This window comes from Magnolia sinica, chromosome 11, assembly GCF_029962835.1.
Source record: "Magnolia sinica isolate HGM2019 chromosome 11, MsV1, whole genome shotgun sequence".
Lineage (NCBI taxonomy): Eukaryota > Viridiplantae > Streptophyta > Magnoliopsida > Magnoliales > Magnoliaceae > Magnolia > Magnolia sinica.
This window is the reverse complement of record NC_080583.1, coordinates 63,031,104-63,053,263: the sequence shown is the minus strand read 5'-3', so window position 1 is coordinate 63,053,263 and position 22,160 is coordinate 63,031,104. Positions and strand designations below refer to the sequence as shown.

At 39.1% G+C, this 22,160-nt stretch overlaps 1 protein-coding gene across 3 annotated transcripts in view; it reads right to left on the bottom strand.

Annotated features, from left to right (window-relative positions):
- Positions 1 to 9,865: 9,865 nt before the first annotated feature.
- LOC131219229 (uncharacterized) overlaps positions 9,866 to 22,160 on the bottom strand; it is a 91,798-nt gene continuing 79,503 nt past the window's right edge. For 2 of the 3 annotated variants that reach the window (XM_058214270.1, XM_058214271.1), the window contains 6 exons: positions 21,659 to 21,846; positions 19,986 to 20,088; positions 19,625 to 19,770; positions 18,085 to 18,164; positions 17,237 to 17,409; positions 9,866 to 10,213 (listed from right to left, as the gene is read on the bottom strand). In XM_058214270.1, the coding sequence (XP_058070253.1) occupies positions 9,902 to 10,213; positions 17,237 to 17,409; positions 18,085 to 18,164; positions 19,625 to 19,770; positions 19,986 to 20,088; positions 21,659 to 21,846 (1,002 nt within the window). In that variant the 3' untranslated portion in view covers positions 9,866 to 9,901. Of the gene's footprint in view, positions 10,230 to 17,236; positions 17,410 to 18,084; positions 18,165 to 19,624; positions 19,771 to 19,985; positions 20,089 to 21,658; positions 21,847 to 22,160 lie in introns of all 3 variants that reach the window. The other variant, XM_058214272.1, reaches the window with a different exon arrangement.

Genomic DNA, 22,160 nt, shown 5'->3' with positions numbered 1-22,160 from the left:
TTCTGGGGGTCTGATCATGAGGTATATGTTATACCCAACCGTCCGTCCATGTGGGATGTGTGGACCCCACATGATGTATGGGTTTTATCCCCACCGTCCATTCCTGGACATGGGACAGTGGGAACCCACCTTAATGTAATGTTTCTCCACACCGCCTCCATTGCAACGCATGGGGCCAACCCCACATGTGTTGCATGTGTGGGGGTGGGGCCCACCTTGATGTATGTATTCTGTATCTACACTGTCCGTCTCTGGATGGTGCCGTGGGGCCAGCTGTGATGTATGGGTCTTATATCCACACTGTCCAACCCTTTGGATGGTGGGACCCACCCCAATGATGTATGTGCCTCAGGTCCTGACATCCATCCAAGGCCTGGATGTGAGGCCTGCCATGATGCATGTGTTGTAGATCCACACCATGCATCCGTGAGGCCACCGCAATATATGTGTTGTATCTTCACGCCGTCCGTTTACTAGATGGGTGGGGCCCACCTTGTGATGTGTTGTATATTCACACCGTCCATCCACGTGGCCCCCACGTGATTTACGTGTTTGATCCAAGTTGTCCATCTAGTGGGGCCCATTTGAAATGTGCAAGGCCCACCCCATTGTGATGTGTTTGTGGCCTTTGATGAGGCCTGATGTGATGTATGAAAGGCCCATATGGTGAGGCCCGATGTGATGTATATGAGACCCATATGATGAGGCCCGATGTGATGTATAGTGGCCCATGTGTGAGGCCTAATGTGATGCATATGTAGCCCATGAGTGAGGCCCATTGTGATGTATATATGGCCCATGTATGAGGCCCATTGTGATGAATATTTGGCCCATGTGATGAGGCCCGATGTGATGTATATGAGGCCCATATGATGAGGCCCGATGTGATGTATATGAGGCTCATATGATAAGACCCGATGTGATGTATATGAGGCCCATATGATGAGGCCCATTGAGAAGTATATTAGGCCCTTGTGTGAGGCCCATTGTGACGTATATTGGGCTTTTGTGTGAGGCCCATTGTGATGTATATTGGGCTCTTGTGTGAGGCCCATATGTTGTATGTGAGGCCCTTATGTGAGGTCATGAGCCCCACTATATGTTTAGCTCTATGTGAGCCACTCCTTGGGAGTAATGTTAGTTAAATGTCCACATTAATAGACAATGATAGTTAAACGTCCACATTATGACCTTCCCTTAAGCCTTTGTTAGGCCCATTCTCATCCTTCTCTAAGTGGGTTGACCCTAATCATTGGGCCCCATTGATAATTGCATGATCCATCTATTCTTATTGGGCTAACCTAAAATGTTGGGCCCCCATTGGTTGCTAGTGAGGCTATTTTAATCTTGGAGTCCATCTAGGACTTATTTGGGCCCCCTAGGGCATCTAGTGGGTCATATGATAATATGGTGAAGGAAGCCCGTTCCAGATCCTTATGATATAAATAGGCCATCTAGGCTCAACCTTGATATGAGGAGAGTTCATCATCACCGTAGATGAAGGGATCTGTGCTATCGGATTTGGTATATCCACAGTTAAGGACCGATCTTTATGCTATGGTTTATATCGGCTGTCCTTCTATGGACCCCGCCTTGTATATAGGCTGATTATCGATGCCGATTATGAGTATGTGATAGCATAGCATCATGTTACATGCCCATAAGTATCATCTGCATGCTTGTTATGAGATGTGGTTGACCATTGCATATGTCATCAGGCATGTTATTTATGGGACTCCCTGATAGGCGGAGTTGTCCCACATAAACGCATGGTATGCGCATGATTGATGCATGATTGGACTGCGTGACTCATGCACCTTATATTGTGTGATTATGATTATTGTACGTCCTAACGAGATCAAGGTTGTAGCCTCCGCAGATATAGCGAAGGATGTCCCGGGGTGAAAGTCTCCAAACCCTTATGGTACCATGGAGGATGCTTTAATGCTTAGACCGAGTGGATGTATGAGCGTATGAGGGCCGAATACTAGGAGGTCGTGTCTCCCACTATGTCGTGGTCGGTTGGAAGGAGGTGTGGCCTTACCCGCTCGAGGGTAGGGGTAATTTCTAGGTTGAGTTTGACTAGCTTATAAATGGATCCGCTATCGATGTGCCAGATAGGTATTGGCAGGCTATTGGACAGGCGATAGTGAGGTCTCTTGCACTCACTTGGACTGCGCGCCTGGGGGAGGGGTAGTGCCATTTGAAGTGTACTAGACCCTGGTGATTCTCTAGAGAGAACTGTACTGATATATGAGGCTCTAGAGATGAGCTGGATTGATATGTGGATTGGTATGCTTGACCTGTATCTTGCAGACATTGCCTATGTAGGCCTTACATCGCACCGTATAGCCTTGGTGTAGCCGATAGCATTCATGTCTTGCATAGCATAGCCTTGGTATGACAGATAGCATTCATGCCTTGCATCGCATAGCCTAGGTACGGCTGATAGCATTCATGGACTTATCAGCATGTTTTCACATTGCTCTGATATTGTATTCTGAGCACGCTTACCTTGCGTACACACTTACACCACCCTCTAAGCTTTCTATAAGCTTATGCATGATAGATGTGTACAGGTGACGTCAGGATGCAGCCGTAGTTGAGCAGGAGCAGGAGCATGCAGCCGAGATTTTTGAGTTCTAATATTATCTTGTATTTCCTTTTATGCATTGTACCTTAAAGTTTTGATCATAGTGGATTTTGTGATGATGTTCTGGTTATTGTTCGTGGGTTATGCTTGTGGTTATGCTTATTATGAAACAAATTTATATCGAAAATCCTCATTGTAGGATCCTAGGATTGGAACCTGATATATGGGTGCCAGGAGTCGAGAATGGGGTACTACGGAGGCTGTAAGTGCCGGATTCGACGATCGGGAATTTTGTGAGCCCAGTTTCTGAGTTTGGGGCGTGACACAACAAATAATAATAATAAAATAAAATAAAAAATAATATTTTTTCTTGTGTAGCATCACTTAATGGTGGTCCACGACTGCATATTAGTTGAATAAATTTATTTGGCATTGTACTAATTTTGTAATTTTGATAATTTATTATGGGTATCACCTTGCTATTGCCGCAGAGGGATTCCTTTATTGTTCTTTCACCTTTGATTATTTCTGCTATGCCCAATTGGCTAAGTGGAACTTTTGTGCCAGATTGACAATGACTGGATTGCCCTTGCATCAATTTATTTAGGTAATGTTGTTGTTTTTTTTATACCATTGATGACAATTACATTGAATAAAATTAAGATTAAAATACTGTCTTGGATGTATTTTTCGATTGACTAATATAAGACCCTCTCTCACCTGACGCAGTGATAAAATAATGTCTAAATCAATTGTGGTCGACCTCTAGAAAGGAGAAAATTTTAATGAAAATAATTTTGATGACTGGCAGAGGGTTATTAGAATTTTGTTAGACGAAAAAGGCGTGGTATACACTTACGGCCAATATAAAAAAAGAAAACCCTCAGATAGAAAATGAGGATTTCTACAAAGAAGTTAAAATTTGAGTAGAGAGAGTATAAAAAGTGGAAGAAAAATAATAAAACAACTAGAAACATTCTTATTGGTTCCATGCATAAATAAACATTCTTTTTTTCTTTTTATTTTTTTCCTTCTCCTTTTCTTATGTTGAGGCTTCAGTTTCTCTATTCTTTGTATCCTTAGGCTTTTATCATTGGTCGATAATAAAAGAGTCTCTTTCCTTACCTACTAAAAAACTTCTGCCAAGGAGGAGCATTTGTAAATACTTCATTCAAAATAGGGTAGCCGCTTGCGTGATATTTGGATTTCAACTCTAACCCGGAACCAAAACTTCGACATGAAGCCACACACAAAAATCAATATTTAGACTGAACCTAAACCCGGAACAAACTACAACTTGAACCTAAGTTTGGAGCTATAACCTTAGCCCGAATCTTCACCCAATACTAAAATTAGAAACCCCAAAACCCATAACCTCATAACTTCATGTAAGATCGCATTAGTCCCTACAAGTCCACGGGAAACTCCTCTGACCTAATCAAAACTGAACCAAGGCTTCATCAAGTTCATCCAAACACCAATATACAACCAAAATGACCTCTTTACATAAGAAAAAATTGGATGTTTGCACGAATCTTTTCTCCAATTACAAGCTAACACATGGCCTCCCACGATGTAGAATGTCAACGATGCCTTGGGGATTGAGTTGAGTAGGACAACATAAATTCAATTTCCACTGCCATATGTTCAATCGAATCTGGACATCCTTAGCACAATAACATCCCAAAGATGTCTCAATGATTGAATAAACTACCAAGGCATATAGTGAAAATTGATTTTTTGCTAGTACCTCTACAAAAGGAAGCCCCCCTTCTCCATTTAAAAGGAAGTGGTTAAGAGGGTTTTGGGTGGTGGTAGGAGAGAGAGGAATGGAAAAAGAAGGAAATACCCAACCCATCAACCAACCATACACTTAGCCAACTTAAATCATCTAGACGATCCAGATTAAGCGAAGCAGGGTTGGGATCAAAGACCCTAATTAGATTTTCACTAAGAAGATTATCGAGGTTTTTCATTCCCCTCTCACATTTGCGACGTGCGCGGCCACCCCATGTGATTCTCTCACGGCTCATTACCGCATTCACTTTTACATTGCGACATCCCTCTCTTATATACCCCCTTGCTTACATTTAATCTTAACTTATGTCTGTTCTGTGCCTTACTGAACTGATGGATTCTAACTAACTAAAAGCCAAGCATCAATTTATCTTTTCTTTCCTTTATTTTTGGAGCAATAAAGATCTCATCAATCGTGATCAACACCACGTGCATCATCTCCATGGTCACAATTGGAGTTGAGTAATAATCTATAGATCTGAATAATCTACAAAAATTCCTAAATCTCTATAAAGTATAGTAGAGGAGTTTCTAATCCCTTTCTTCTCTATCATTGAAGCCCTTGCTTGGAATCTTTAGACGATGACGAATCGTAAGAGTATCTAAGTTGGGAAATCTCTGAAATTGTGGTGAGGACCGCTTTAGTTGAAGTAGGAATATGCCAACATGTCCTAGAGGGGGTGAATAGGACTTTTTAAAGTTTTTATGATTTATTAGAAATCCTATTACACTAATCCTAACAGACGATACTTATCAGGATTACTCAAAATTAACTCTACTGGATTCCAAGCCCGGTAGAGGATCCAATCACAAACTATTTAAGAAATGAACAATATGCAAACTAATTTATGATGGATATGACTGTGTATTTGTGTGAGATATGATCTCAAATATGAAAGTATTAAAGTAAATTACACGATCAAAAGAATAACAATCTCAAACACAGTCATTTTTATAGTGGTTTGACTACTTATCTACTCCACTCCCGGTAACTGCACTCAACCCTTGAGTATACCGGATTTCACTACGGAGGTTTCACAGCGGTTCACCTCAAACCTAAGGTTTTAAATCAGGTTCACCTTCAACCTTTACAACCTACACTAAGGCTGACTGTTTATGCTCTCATGAATAAGGGTCCACACATTGCACCCACTTTTAGGCACACTAGCCAAGGATCTTCCACAAGACTCTAACGGAGGTTTTACACAGTTCACCTGAAATCCAAGGTTTTGACTGGTTCACGTTTAACCAGATTTTTATGCTCTTCACAGAGCAAGGGTCCACACAACGCACCCACCACGTACACTCCCGCCAGAGGCTTCCTAGAGGACTTGCAAGGATGAGAAACACCTTAGACCTAATCCTACAAAGGAATGATCAAAGGGTCCTCTAGACTCTGATAACTTACAGATAAGTGGATGAGTCTTATTCAGTACGCTGATGAAGATCTCCTCCTTTATTGATGAAGAGTCTTCTGCTCCCTTGAACCGCAACTCAGAAGATATATCGATATATGGCGACGGGTTGGGTCAAAGTTATGATGGAATCTTACTCACAAATATTTTTCTATAAAGGAGATAGAGTGATTCCAATCATCTCTGCATTCAAGGCATACCAGCTTAATGATATGCCATTAAGGTAGTAGCTGGAGGATCCTTGAATGCGGAAGTTCATTCCCCAATCTACTCTATTGAATGTCAATGATGAGGGTAGATTGGAGGATGAACTTCCCTGAGAGAAAGGGCTTTGGGTATATGATCTAAGGTAAAACACTCAAAAGCACTCTCTTCTTTCTCTACCAGCAACAATAGACAAGCTCTCTTTAAATAGGCAAAAGGTTCCAACGGATATAAAATGGTCACATTTTTGACAGAGTTCGATATCATCGAGCAGGTTCGATATCATCGAGCGTATACTCTCGATAGCATCGATGGTCCACTCGATGATAAAAACTCAATGTCATATGCTTTTGAAACCTTTAGCCAATTGGTCGATGGAATCGAAACACTTGTCGATGTCATCGGATTTCGAACTCCGATTTCATCGATGAGAGATTCGATTCTCGATACTTGAAAGCAAGAGAGACTTGACATGAAATATTTCAGGTTTTCAAGAATGATCGATGGACCATCGAGATCATCGGAATTTGAATATCGATGATATCGATATCAAAGTCGAGGCATCGATAAATCCAGTAGCTTTCTCACTAAGCTTGCTGGACAGTTTATGTCTTTGTTCGATGCAATCGACCTGGTACCGATACTATCGATATTTGAATATCAATTCTATCGAGAGACCCCCGATCATAGATAAACCATCCTGAAATATTTTGCTAGAAGAACTTAGCACCCTAGACCGATCTCATCGAGAGCCTTCCAATATTATCGAGATTTGAATTTCGATGGTATCGAGGAGGCTTCGATATATCGATGCATATATGATATTCTTAAGGAAAAAACAGGGGCGCCAGAAATCTGTCTGTCGATATTATCGAGTCACCTTCGATGGACTCGAGATTCAAATATCGATATGTCGATATGTGGATCGATACATCGATAAATCAGTCCAGAGATATATGCGATTACTGGACACTTTTTGTCCTCTTTTCGATGATATCGTTTTAGGCATCGTGGACATCGACAGAGAAGATCGATCATATCGAGATGTGTATCGACAAAATCGACAAAGCAAGAAAACTTAAGAGATTTTCTGATTTTCAAAAAAGTTTTCCTACTTAAAAATCCTATAATGCTCTAACTTGTTTTAAGGGTTTTATTCACCTGGTGTTTTGGAATATAGGATGTGAGGCTTTAGATTTACCTATGGTAAGCTTGCACACATCCAGTTGAGGCAGACGCTTTGAATTGATCTTTCTATGCGGCTCTGCAGTTTGACTGACTCAACACTCACACTAATTAACAAATCAAGGCACTTTCAATCTCCAATTTCTTGTCACGTTATGCTTCTATGGTATCTAGTTGGTCGTAGAATTCGAATTCATTTGGCTAGTGGTGACTCCAAGTTAACTCGTACCATTTACAATTCATCTCAACCCCACCACCGAATTGCAAGTGAAGAGAGTGGGGCACCCACACATGCACACATCCATGGTGAGGAGCTCAGGTAAAGAATATATTTTAGTACTCTTCCACCATATGAACTTCAGTATACGCCCTATATCATCAAAAGTCCATACTCGTGCCTAAATCATACACCTAAATAGACAAATGTTCTTCCACTTTATTGTGGGATCCAAGGCCTCTTTAAAACTAATTTAAGACTCTAAAATGGTAAATAAAAGACCTAACCAACAAATTTTCAAGCTTGATAAGAAAACGCCATGGTGAAAACAAACGATGATTGACATTTATCATAAAACCTTTCGAAAACATTCAATGATGTGGGCTAGTTAGCTTGAGTCCAATGGACCATCTTATTGGTGAGATCTGGCTACCAAACTTAGTCCTACGTGATAAGTGGATTCCTTTTTAAGTGCATCCGAACCCAATAACATATGTATCAATCCCAAATTAAATACATGACTCATCAAGGGCTTTGTAGCCAAAGCCTTCTTAAGAGCATCTGCTAAGTTATCTGCAGAGGCAATCTTTAGAACCTCTATTTCTTTGTTCTTCACATAGTTAAGAACTAGGTAGTACTTCCTATCAATATGCGTAGCTCCTCTCCGATTCCTGAGCTCTTCGCTAGTGTTATCACAAATAGAACTGAAGCAGTTTATCAACCATTGCGACAATATAAAGTTCTGTAGCAAGTTTCCATAGCACAACGACTTCCTTGGTTGCCTCACTTGCAGGTATATACTCGGACTCAATAGTCGTGTCTGCAATGCACTTCTACTTTTTTCTAAGCTGGCTGATAGCACCACCATTCATCGTAAAAATGTATCTACTTGTTGAATTTCTCTCAGTTGGATCATCTTCAAAGTCCGAGTCACTTAATCCGCTAATCAATGAATCTAAATTTCCGTAAACAACATATGATCAATGTAAACCAAGGCGAACTTGACACAAGATGCCATTGGCCAAGCCACAAAACATGGTATCTTGAACTTTCCCTTAACTTGCTAATCCATCGTTTATGCAATTAATCTGTCGTGCTGGTGAATGGCCTGACAACAAGGGCTAAGCAATGGTCTAATTGTCAGGCCGGTCAGTGGCAACAACAGCCAAGACAATGGAGCCATCAGCTGTTGCTGGCCAAGAACAGTGGCTGCTACTGATGGTGTTGGAAGTGGCTGGTGGCATCTGGGAAGTGATCAACGAGCAAGGACATAGAACCGGGCAGTAGATGACGATAGTGGATTATCAGCTAAAAATAATATCATACAAGAATATTGGATCTACAAGAGAAAAGAGCAACCTCCCTCAATTCAACTATCGCTGTTGATCCACATAGGCCAAAGATGGGTTATCGACGAGATTGGCTATTGCCGCTCTAATACCACTTTGCAGGCCGTTGGTGTGTCCAATGAATAAAAGCTTGCAAGAACCAACGAATCACATGATTCCGACTGGATGGTCTGACAAATCTACTATCAAGAGCAGAAAAAGGACTCCACCCCTCTAATTCACAGTCAAAATGGCCCAATAGATACAATCAACAGTTCGGATCATCAGATATGAGCCAATGAAAATGTGTACAACCTACTCTCCACTCCTTTCTCTGGTACAAAGGGTTGCTACATATCTATTTCCAATAGACATCCTATTAATAAAGAAATTAGAGAGAGGATTAAGGAGGTTAAGGGTGATAATGACAGGGCTTTATACATTATCCCCTCTAATCACTCTCTCGCTTCTAAGCATGACTCCTGATTGCCCACAAATACACTGTCTATGTTCAACATGTCAACAGGTCAGGGAGATTTTTGGACACAGGTCCCTGGACCCACCATCTGCGTTGCTAGTGGTGGCTCCACTTTTGGAACTCCAAGCCCACAGATACCATGTATTATCCCCAGACTGGAAATAGCAGCAGTCAGATGAGCATTCTTGATGACTAGAAAATTCTGCTCAGTTTGCTGCTCTGACTAGCACCACTTCAAGGGTATGGAACTCAAATCATGTGAGGAAAACCAGCATCTTGCTGTAGAAATTACATATGCTCTTGAGAAATGATATAGTAGAACATGAATTACTGTAATAGGGTACCAGACCAATCAGAGGGGCAAGTGGAATATCTGTAAAGCACTTTCTGGGTAAAAATCTGGAGAACATTTTGGATAAGTGATTTTAAACTCCACTTGCTCCTAATTGGTCTAGTACTCTATTCTGGTAGGTCATGACTTACCGTATCATTTCCAATGTTGTCGAATGAGGTATACTTGTCTCATCCACGCAAGCACAAAACAAATAGTTTTTCTGTTAGCTAGAAATTTCCAGCTGAATGGAATTAGAAACAAAGTAACAGATAAACGTCTCAAAGGAGTCGAAGCCATTCATGATAAGCTGGATGGGAAGCAACGAAAGGAAAAACCCTAATTTCATTTAATTAAATAATGGAAATTGGCATACACTTTTTATTTTTCTCTCTGAACAATAGAATTTTCTGTGACTTTGAAACTTCAAGGCATACAACAGGAACATCAAAAATACAACAGGTGTCACAGCCAGAGGCCAATGTGGTGGATGATATTGTTGAAACAAGAGGATTTTGGCAGCTCGTTTCTCGAAGTCCTCGCTTTGATCTAAGTATAGTCATTTTCAGGTTCTTTATTTTCGGATACTGTGCTTTTTCCTCTGGTGTATGAACTTCCAGGGACTGTGAGTAACAGTTCGTCATCTTCTGTAGCCTCTCCCACACCTGAACAGGCATGCACCTGAATCATAAGGGTATTAAGCCTCTATTAAGCTGAGTAATGCTCAAGAAAAATCAAGTTTACCAGTAGTTAAAAGAGGGATGATGTAGGATGTGTTGTTGTTGACCATCCCCACTGTAGATTTGGCAAATGCCTATCAATTCAAACTGCAAGGGATGCTGTTAAGGGGGTTACATTCGCACAAAGAGTGCACTGATCTTAACTTAAGAAGTTGTGTTTATTTGTCTGGACTGGGGAGGGGCTGGCTCGAAGGGAACACTTGATTCATCAAGACTCAGATAATAAGTCAAGTCATGTGGAAAACTGACGCGGGGAAGAGTCAAAAACTCAGTCAAGTCAACTCAGAAAACTTGACAAAGACCTCTCATTTCTCTTCTTTATATGATTGAATCTCTTCATACATGAAATGTGGACTGTTAGTCTCCTGAATGACTATGGGGCCCATCTTTAGGTAATTATGGCCACTGATCTGTAGAATGTTGACATGTTCCTTCTAAACTACCTGGGTCTCCTCATCCTCCTTCCCTCATTTTTTTCTAATTAAAACTGCTTTTAATATTTTTAAATGTTTTTAATATATTAGTTTTCAAATCTTGAATTTCAAGAAAAATAGTTTTATTGACTGTGTGATGCTTGGGATCATCTGCAGTGCAATTTACTGTTATGATCCATCAACTGAGGGGCCACAATATGTGAGAACCAGTAAGCATGCGCATGTTCAACATGTATGGTTATCAGGATGAAGTCCACTACATCGTAGACCATTAATGTGGCCCAGGGGGTAATTCGGATTGTCTTAGAAACTCAAAGAGTCAAGATACCTAAATATGGAATAACAGTATAATAGGATGTTGTTTATACTGATACAAGCATTGGATACTGCTGTAAGATATTGACTAATAATATTCTAAACTTGAAGAGTTTTTTCCATGCTATTCTAGTATTGGATGGCTACCTGTGTCCTTTACCAATATCCTAAATTTCCAAAAAATGTGGATGATACACCTCTATCCTTTATCCATATCTTATACTTCCAAAAACATGAGTCTCACCTCTGATTGCCATACCCATCTGTGTTTGTATGATTAACTAGGCATCATTGTCAAAAAGCACATCTTTATTACGATGAACTCGTCTTACATCATACCCTACATCTTCTGCTCTGAATCATGTGATTCAAATTGTGGGTCATTTTCAACCCAGTTCATTTTTATTTATTTATTTTTCTTGCGGACTGAAATTTGGTTCTATTCTCTTAGAGTTTATTATAGAAATTTCTATTTAAAAGGTAAGCATTTATTCTTTGATTTATGGAATATCACGCATATAATTTAGTATTATGCATATGGCATTTATGATAATAACATTCATCATCTCATACAGGGAATTTTACAAATTACTACCTCATTAATTAGGTATTTACATGCCAGTACCTTTTCAAAAAGGTTTTCAATAAGCTACCCCATTAATTCAAGTGACTATCATTTGATTAACTTCCGTTAGAATTTTTTAACAGAAGTTGGGCTTTGCCATTCGAGCAAGGAGTCAGTGGCTACAGTGGGTCCCATTGTGATGTTTATATGAAATCCACTCCGACCACCACATGTCACCCCATGTTAGGCCCAGGGCCCAACAATCAGCTGTGGACCACACGATTGGAAACAATTTACAGGGCAACACTCACCCACCACATTGTCTCCCTTGGTGTAGCCCACCTAAATCATGGATAGGTCTGATTTTTGGGCTGTAGACCTGAATTTGGTTTGGAATCCAATGGTTAGAGTGAATTTCTTATAATCATCATGGTGGACCCTATAAAAATCAAGGGTGGACATGTCTCCCCTAACTACTTCCTTTGGTGTGGCCCACCTGAATCACATGTCAGCCTGATTTTTTTATCCTTGGAACTAATGTGGGATTACATGTCTACTCGTTACAGTGGATCTCTCATACACATCTAGGTGGGACCCATCAAAAATCGAGGGTGGCAGTCCGGTAATTTTTTTAAGAGAATGTGTCAAGTCCAACCAGTTATGGTCATGGGATAACTTCCAACCTACTGATCGAATCAACATCACTCACATTAAGGATCACCTTATGCAAAATCAGCCCCATCTAATCATCTGGTTGGCAAGACCATAGAAAACAGTTTCAACCATTGATAAATAGTAAAATACAAGTGAGGTCTAGTAAATGAGTAAATGTGACTGATTTTCGCATGAGGAAAACACCATGGAGATTCTGATCTATTGGCTGGGTTGGATGTTGCATGCATATAAAAGGTTGAAAGGCATCTTTTGGATGGACTAAATTTGTGGTCCAACTAGTTGGACGTGCAACCTTCTCTTTTTCTAATGACCCAAATTTTATGAATGGTTGAGAGATGGTCTCCCGCCATTCATTTTTTAAGGATTCCACCGTGATGGATATGTGAAATCCACTCTGACCATTAGATGTGCAATCCCTCTTTTGGCTTAGGATTTAAAAAATAATAATCATGTTGATAAAAATAATAATCATGTTGATCCGTGATTTCAAGTAGGCCACACCAAAGGAAATAGTTAGGACTTGGGAGAGAGAAGTCCAACCTTGATTTTTACAGGGCTCATTGTGATGATTATATGAAATCCACTCCAACAATTAGATTCCAGACCAAAATTTATGCCTAGGGCCCAAAAATCAGACCTATTTGTGATTTTGGTGCGCTACAATAAGGAAAACAATGTGGAGGGTAAGCGTTGCCCCGTACACTGTTTCCATTTGTGTGGTCCATTTAAACCATGGATGGGGCTGATTTTTGGGCCCTAGGCCTAACATGAGGTGACACATATTCTGGTCGGAGTTGATTTTATATAGACATCACCCAAGCTACCCACCCTTTGCTCGCACACCAAACCCAATTTCCATTAAAGAAATCCAATGGGATGCACTCCAATGATAAAACTTGATTTAATGGAGTAGCTTATTGAAACCCTTTTTGAAAAAGGTACCAGGATGTAAATACCTAAAACGAGGTAGTAATTTGTAAAATTCCCTCATATATATATATATATATATATATATATATATATATATATATATATATATATATATATAGATATATATATATATATATATATATAATTCACAATTATATAACACCATATCAGATGTACTTACCGCATGTCCCGGAATGGCCAATGTGATCCTACTCATAGCATACCACATATTGAAGTAGTGTATTGTATTCCTATTCCCATACCATAGCGGATTGACCCACGATCCAGATAACCATGGCTGGTTCATTGTGACTCACCATTGTATGAGTGGTAGTATTATATAGTCAAATGACAAAGGTGCTTTGTATCCATTATGATACGACCTTAAAGGCCATTACGTATAGGTAACAGCCGTGACTGTTACGCGATATGAAGGTGAAACGGGGTAGGTTTTTTTTTTGGGGACCGTATCGGCCGTTACAGGGTTAACGGTTGAAAAACGACCACTTTTTTTTTTCTATATAAATTCATTTTTCCTTGTTTTTCCACTTTTCTCATTCCAAAAACTTTCCTATATCATTCTAAAACAAATCTCCACCACTCGTACTATAGCTTTTATTATTAAAATAGTAGATAAAAGCGGGGAGAATAGAAGCTCCGAAGGCCATTTTTTCAAAAAATTGAAAAAAGTGGTATACATACATTTTTTTCGATTTCTTACACAACCATGTTCATAAATTTATCAAACAACCCAATACAACACTCTCACCAAAGAGTGGACTGTTACGCTACCATAAACATGTTCAAAACAAAAAATTATTATAGATTTGGAATATTTACATTATTTTAGATTTTTTAGATATTTTTCTAGAATTTTTTGAGCAAATTTTTTTAACCATTATGGGGCGTCGTAGCGGTCATTACGCCCCTATATCGACCGTTATGACTGATACTCATATTGGTAATAGTGGTGACCATTACGGCCACCGTTACCGATATGGAATACCTTGCAAATGACGTTGTCCATTTGGTGGTCCCTAGCAGGGATAACCCATCGTAGGAAAGCCATAATACCAAGAAATCCACAATATCCTATTTGTTGCTTTCAAAATGTATGGTAAAAATAAAAAAAGGTTAAATTGGTCCAAAAGGCAAAGTCTACTAATCAAAAGGCTAGGATCCTCTAATCAGTGCAGTTTCATACCACTGTTCATCAAGGGCGGAGCAGATGGACAATCTAGATGCACTGACTTGTATAGCCATGTGTAAGGAGGCCATTTGAAGACAGGCATGGGTTCATCACAATGAACCCTAAAACCTTCTCAAACTTTCAAAATAAAAGAAAGCTCCACGACCTTGGAAAAAAAGGATGAAAAGCTCTCTGATCATCCAGTCCCCACTGACCTGTATAGCCATGTGTAAGGAGGCCATTTGAAGTTTGACATGGGTTCATCACAATGAACCCCAAAACCTTCTCAAACTTTCAAAATAATAGAAAGCTCTATGACCTTGGAAACAACACCCCCAAAAAAAATAATAATAATAATAATAATAAGAAAGGGGTGCAGCATAAGGACTTCCCAGGAGGTAACCCATCCTAGTATCAAACTACCCAATCTAATTTGAGCTTGTGTCAGGAGCTCAAGGAAGAAACACTCAACTGTAAAGAAAATTATGACCATTTACTCATAGCATACCACATATTGAAGTAGTGTATTGTATTCCTATTCCCATACCATAGCGGAGTGACCCACGATCCAGATAACCATGGTTGGTTCATTGTGACTCACCATTGTATGAGTGGTAGTATTATATAGTCAAATGAGAAAGGTGCTTTATATCCATTATGATACGACCTTAAAGGCCATTACGTATAGGTAACAGCCGTGACTGTTACGCGATATGAAGGTGAAACGGGGTAGGTTTTTTTTTTTGGGACCGTATCGGCCGTTACAGGGGTAACGGTTGAAAAACGACCACTTTTTTTTTCTATATAAATTCATTTTTCCTTGTTTTTCCACTTTTCTCATTCCAAAAACTTTCCTATATCATTCTAAAACAAAACTCCACCACTCGTACTATAGCTTTTATTATTAAAATAGTAGATAAAAGCGGGGAGAATAGAAGCTCCGAAGGCCATTTTTTCAAAAAATTGAAAAAAGTGGTATACATACATTTTTTTCGATTTCTTACACAACCATGTTCATAAATTTATCAAACAACCCAATACAACACTCTCACCAAAGAGTGGACTGTTACGCTACCATAAACATGTTCAAAACAAAAAATTATTATAGATTTGGAATATTTACATTATTTTAGATTTTCTAGATATTTTTCTAGAATTTTTCAAGGAAATTTTTTTAACCATTACGGGGGGTCGTAGCGGTCATTACGCCCCTATATCGACCGTTACGACTGATACTTGTATTGGTAATAGTGGTGACCATTACGGCCACCGTTACCGATATGGAATACCTTGCAAATGACGTTGTCCATTTGGTGGTCCCTAGCAGGGATAGCCCATCGTAGGAAAGCCATAATACCAAGAAATCCACAATATCCTATTTGTTGCTTTCAAAATGTATGGTAAAAATAAAAAAAGGTTACATTGGTCCAAAAGGCAAAGTCTACTAATCAAAAGGCTAGGATCCTCTAATCAGTGTAGTTTCATATCACTGTTCATCAAGGGCGGAGCAGATGGACAATCTAGATGCACTGACTTGTATAGCCATGTGTAAGGAGGTCATTTGAAGACTGGCATGGGTTCATCACAATGAACCCTAAAACCTTCTCAAACTTTCAAAATAAAAGAAAGCTCCACGACTTTGGAAAAAAAGGATGAAAAGCTCTCTGATCATCCAGTCCCCACTGATTTGTATAGCCATGTGTAAGGAGGCCATTTGAAGTTTGACTCACAATGAACCTCAAAACCTTCAAAATAAAAGAAAGCTCTATGACCTTGGAAACAAACACACACACCCCCCCCCCCCCCCCCCCAAAAAAAAAAAAAAAACAAATAAGCAAGGGGTGCAGCATCAGGACTTCCTAGGAGGTAACCCATCCTAGTATCAAACTACCCAATCTAATTTGAGCTTGTGTCAGGAGCTCAAGGAAGAAACACTCAACTGTAAAGAAAATTATGACCATTTTAGTAGGGCTGTCAATGGGTACCCAGATCTGCGAATACTCAAAGTAACTGATTAAAGTAGAGTTAGATCTGGATTTTGGGCCCAGCCAATAACTGAGTCAGATTCAGATCCAATTAGGAAACTGTGGGTCAGGTCAGGTATCCAGATACATGATTTTTTTTTCTACCTTAATTATTTTTATTATGCTGAAATCATACTCTTGTATGAACCCAAATCTGGATCCAGAGACAATTCTAGAAACGATATCTGATTCAAACCCCATCCCAAATCATAATTCCCACTCAAAATTACCCTTGACAGAACTCAATTGGGACACCAGAATGATCAAATTCAGATCTGAAACCATACATGGTACCCGTATCTGAACCCAATATGACCCAAAGCCAATTCCTTAGACAAGTCCAAATTTCGGTACACCAGTACCAGACCCAAAGCCAATTCCTTAGACAAGTCCAAATTTCGGGACACCAGTACCGGACCCAAAGCCAACCTGTTGGCACCATACATTTTAGTTTCTCACCCAACCTTCCCAAATGGTAGATCACCTGCCAACAACATTCCATTCAATTGGTAGGATGGGCCACACCATGTATGAGCCATGGTACACTAATCTGACAACCGTGGATGCCCTTGGAAATGGACAATTTTAAAAAGGCACTTGCAATCTACACTGTCAGCGTGCAAACCATGGTTTGGCACGCCAGATTGTCCAGTCTGTAGATTTTTTTGCATTGTCACACCCAAAGTGGGACACACCAGCTGATCAGCTGATCAAACAGGTTAGGCTCTACAATTTGGCACGTTACCTTCTTCTTCTTTTTTCCTGGAAGTTAGTCCCTTCAGAATGAGTTTTGACTTGCAAAATAATAAAACTTACCTCAGCAACCTCCATCTGTTCACTCCTGCTTCCATCTTTAAGCTCCCTCATGACGAGTTTGAGCTGTTCTTTTGCCTTGATCCTTGTTAAGCGCCGATCTGTCCGTTGTTCTGCGGTCACCTCAGAATGACAGGCCACACAGAGAGTTCTCATGTTCTCCAGTTTGCACTCCCCTAGCAAAGTTTTAAGACCATAAGCAAAACTGTGATGGAAGTACACACAACAATGCCATCCGCAAGCAAACCATGATGCTTTAGTTTGTTTCTGTTTTTTTTCTTTGTATGTGAATGGATGTTCAAAAACTTGTGAAATCCACTCGTACAAGAGAAAATGTCAACCACAGCTAGTTCGATGAAAAAGCAAGGTTCTTCTGAGAAAGGCTAAAGTGATTCACATGAGAGACTGAAACAGCAATTCATGGCATACATGCAAAAGAGCCAATCATTTGAGATCCAGTACATTTATCATGTGGAACCCACCTTGAACAGCCTTGCCCAAAAGTAAGGCTGGTCTTCTCATCAGGTGGGCCACAAATGTATGAGAAAATGGACAGTAAAATAAAAAATAAAAATCCAATGGTTAATTATGCACTCATGTGGCCCATTTGATACGCAGACCTGCCTGATCTTTGGGCTAGGGCATGTTCGCAGTGGGTCCCACTGGTTGAACGCACTGGATCTTACACGCACATGCCTAGTTGACATGTGTGCACATGAATTTCTGCTAGTCCCTACTCTCACGTGTCCTTGCTATTTCTCATCCTACTCAAACATGGAAACCAAAAGAAAGATTTTCAAGTCAGCCTGAGTTATTGAACGTTCATTTGAATATGTGCTTGGGTTTCACACCTCCTCCTTTGTAGACAGGTACTATATGGTCCGCATGCCATGCATTACCCTCATTTGGTTCATATACAAGCTTATCAAACCTGCAAAGTATGGAACAATAACAGCACACCATCCTGAGGCCAGAACAATTCTCATATGGAGAGTGTTATGATAGAAATATTAAGACAACATTAACATAAACCATTTATCATTGGAGAGTATCATGATAGAAATAACAGGAACCATATAAGCTAATGCCACTCTTGTTACGTTAGAGACATTTGCCTCTTTCTTAAAATGTTTTCATAATTTTACTGGGTATCACTAATTTTACTGGGTATCACCCCCGGCTTTGGTCTGAACGATGTCTGGTCAGAAAAGAGTTATAATATTTGGGCCAGGAGATTCTACAAGGTGTTGGGGCCCTCGTTTTATACAAGTGGGGCCCATGGTTCAGTGATCCAAAACATTGATACAGCAAACCCCAAAACTCACCAAGTCACCATGGATGGCCCATGCACAAAAATAAATAAATAAATAAAGTAGATTGGAAAATGTCAAGTTCTCAACCATATAACGTTTGACCGTTTGTTAGTGAATGGGAACCATCAGTACTTTCTTTCTTAACCGTCTCCTAGTTGGCCCCCTATTGAAAAGTTTAGGGTTTTCCATCTGAGAGACTTTTGGTGCATGGACCATTCATACTTCCACCTGTAATATCAACATTAATTAGACAATAGGCCCAACTTTTTCAAACTGAAGACCCAAATGGTACTGTACAATCTCTTGGCTGAGGATTGTCTACGCCAGAAAATCATGAGGTCAGAATTAATTAAATTATGACACTGGATTGTTAACCATAATATTCTTTTTAATATTTTTATAGAATAATATTTCAAAATAGGAGGAAATTACAATGCCAAGGCATCCATACTGTATGATGCTGCATTAAACTTCTACTGAGTAACAACATTCCGTTTAATTTCAACAATACTGTATAAACCATCCAGAACAATTAGGCAGTGTCATAAGGTTTTCCTTAATAGTACCTGCAAATGAATCCCATTCCTCTTCAAAACATGGAATAATTATTCATGAAATCAAGGCATTTCCATTTGAGTGAACTGTATTGTACCATTTTACCAAATACTGGAGAGAACAGGAAAAGCAGCATAAAAGGGGGTCTATCATATACATTGTATGAAAATAACCAAGTTATCGGGTATATGCTGGGATCTGATGGAGTTCTTATGCAATCAGCAATTTTGAGTTTCATGAAAGTACCATCTTCCTAAACAGACCTTAAACTTTTTCTAAACAGCCAATAGAAAGTAACAATAATGATAATAAAAGAGGTGAAGTGGATGCTATTCCTCATATTGATTTCTTTTCCATTACTAACTGAATGACATCTTCCTGATCTAGAATTATGTTCTATTTAGTTCCTGAAAGAAAATACCTACATATACTATAAATAAATTGCCATCACTTCAGTTCAGATGTCATTGATAAGTAAAAACTAATAAATAATAAATAAAACCCACCATCATGAGAGACTTACAAGTTCTTGTTGCTTGCCACCTTAGGAGCTACCTTTTCAATGTGCTCACGTCGCCTTGCAACAGATAAGGGTCTTATGCATTCTACGAGCTTATGGCAGTCTAGTTTGCACTGAGTACAAACACCATGTTCTATTTGGAAAAGTGCCTGAACCGAAACAGTGTGTTGTTCAGTTGTACATAGTGGCTGACAAACAGAGTGAGGTAACAAGACAGAATAATATATAAATTATTGCATTAGTAAATGTCGAATACATACAGTACGACTTTTCATTATGAAATTTTCCCAGTGCAAATATGGCTTGGCTGAAACAGTTTGCTTAATGCATAAATTTAGCAATAATACAAGATTCATGTGCTCACCGCACGCAGTGATCTTTGACTTGTTCTTATTCGATATTCTTCGAAGCAGCTCAAATCACAGAACAGATCCTCAAAGAATTCAGGTGACTTGGCAAGCTTGCCACTGTCAAAATAGTACATTAGATAGACAACACGTTCAAGGTAAGTATTACCACCAGTGTTTCAAATAGCACTTGTAGCATACACTACGTAGCATAGCGTAACCGTAGCACTACGAAGCGTAGCTAAATAGCGTAAATCCCTTATAGCGTACGCTAAAGCTATGTAGCATGTAGCATACACTACAATGTTTTTTTTTTTTTTTTTTAAAGCTTTTATTTGTTAAAAATGGTGTAAAACTCACATCATGAAAAACTTAAAATGTGAAGTTAAAATCAAACCCTTTGTTTGTTTACTTTCACTTAAAATGGTGGTGATCCTTTGTTAAAGTTGGTGTGAAACTCACACATTAAAAACTAAACTTAAGAAGAGAAAGGGTTTCGAAAGAGGGTTTTTGAAAATCCCTCTTTGTATTGATGACATTTGTATTGTACTTAATATTCTTAATCTGTGGGATTTTTATTTCTTCTTCATACCTGTGAGTTGTGACTTTTAGTTTCAATTAGACTATTAATTAAAGTGGCCTGCCTAGAACAAGGTGTTCCGTATCCATTATGATAGGCCCGTAAAGGCCGATACATATAGGTGACGGCCATGACCGTTACGTGATACGGGGGTGAAATGGGGCAGCTGGTTTTTTGAGACCATATTGGCCGTAAAGGTTGTTACGGGGCATAACGACCGTTACCCTCATAACGGTCAAAAAATGGCAACTTTTTTCTATCTTTACTTTTTTCATTCCAAAAACTCTCCTAGATCATTTTACAATAGATTTTGACCACTCTTACTATAGTTTTTAATATTAAAATCGTAGATTGAAGTGATTTGAGTGCATAGAAGCTCCGATGGCCTCTTTTTTTTCAAAATATTGAAAAAGTAGTATTTATGCCTTTTTTCTTATTTCTAGTTTTAATGTTTGATTGTGATGTGTAAACATTAGATACATATAATCATTTTCACAAATTCACTAGACAACCCGATACAACACTCTCACCAAAGAGTGGACCGTGACACTACCATAAACATGTTCGAATCAAAAAACGAAGACATATTTGGAATATTTACATTAATCTGATTTTCTAAATATTTTTTCAGAATTTCTTGGGCAAAAGAAAATTTTCAACCGTTACGATGGTCGTAACGGTTGTTATGTCCCCGTATCAACCATTACAACCGATACCCATATCGGTAATGGTGGTGACCGTTACCGATACGGAATACCTTGGCTTAGAATGTTGTAGACATGATGATTATTTGATTTGGTTTATAACTTTATATATCTAGATTGGCTTTTGATAAGTAATAATTAATAACTTTTTTGAACATGCTTATACTTGAAAAATGAATCATCTTTTAGGCATATATATATATATGCTTTTTGCTTATTATTTATCATGTTTTTCTTATTTTTAAATTTTTATTTTAAAAAAAAAAAAATTTTAAAAAAAACAGAAGAAGAAGAAGAAGAAGAAGCATCGTGCAGTTCACGCTACAGCTGCAGAGGTTGAACGCTACGCAACACGCTACTGCTATTTAGAACACTGATTGCCACTGATAATAAAATGGAAACTCACTTGCAAGGTTTTTGACAGAGTTTACAGAGTGGTTCATCAGACATGGTCCAACCCTGAGTGTATTCTTTTTCTTTCTTAGCACAACCACTGTGAAGGGAGATCTTCTTCCAGACAGCATTCAGTGGTAAGGGACAGCTTATATCAGACAAAGGAGTAACCCGTCGCTTGCTTCCACCTTTCAGCAAACCCTGCCATGGTAAAATTATTGGATCTTACCTAACCAGATTAGTGAAAAACCAAGTCCACACACATATACAGTATAACTTGCATGGCCACCCAGCTGCTGATCAATCATAAGAGAAGTCATCAAGGTATTTCTTTCCAAGCCAGCTTCTTGTCACTGACAAAACATTTTTACACCTCATCTCATGGACTTGGCTATTTGCTGCTCTCCTTGTACACCATGAGGCTTTGTACACAGAGTGTAGAAATTTCCAGATAAGATTAGAATTGTGTAGAGATCCCTAGAACATCCTCATCCACAAAGGGGCCGTGAGTTGAC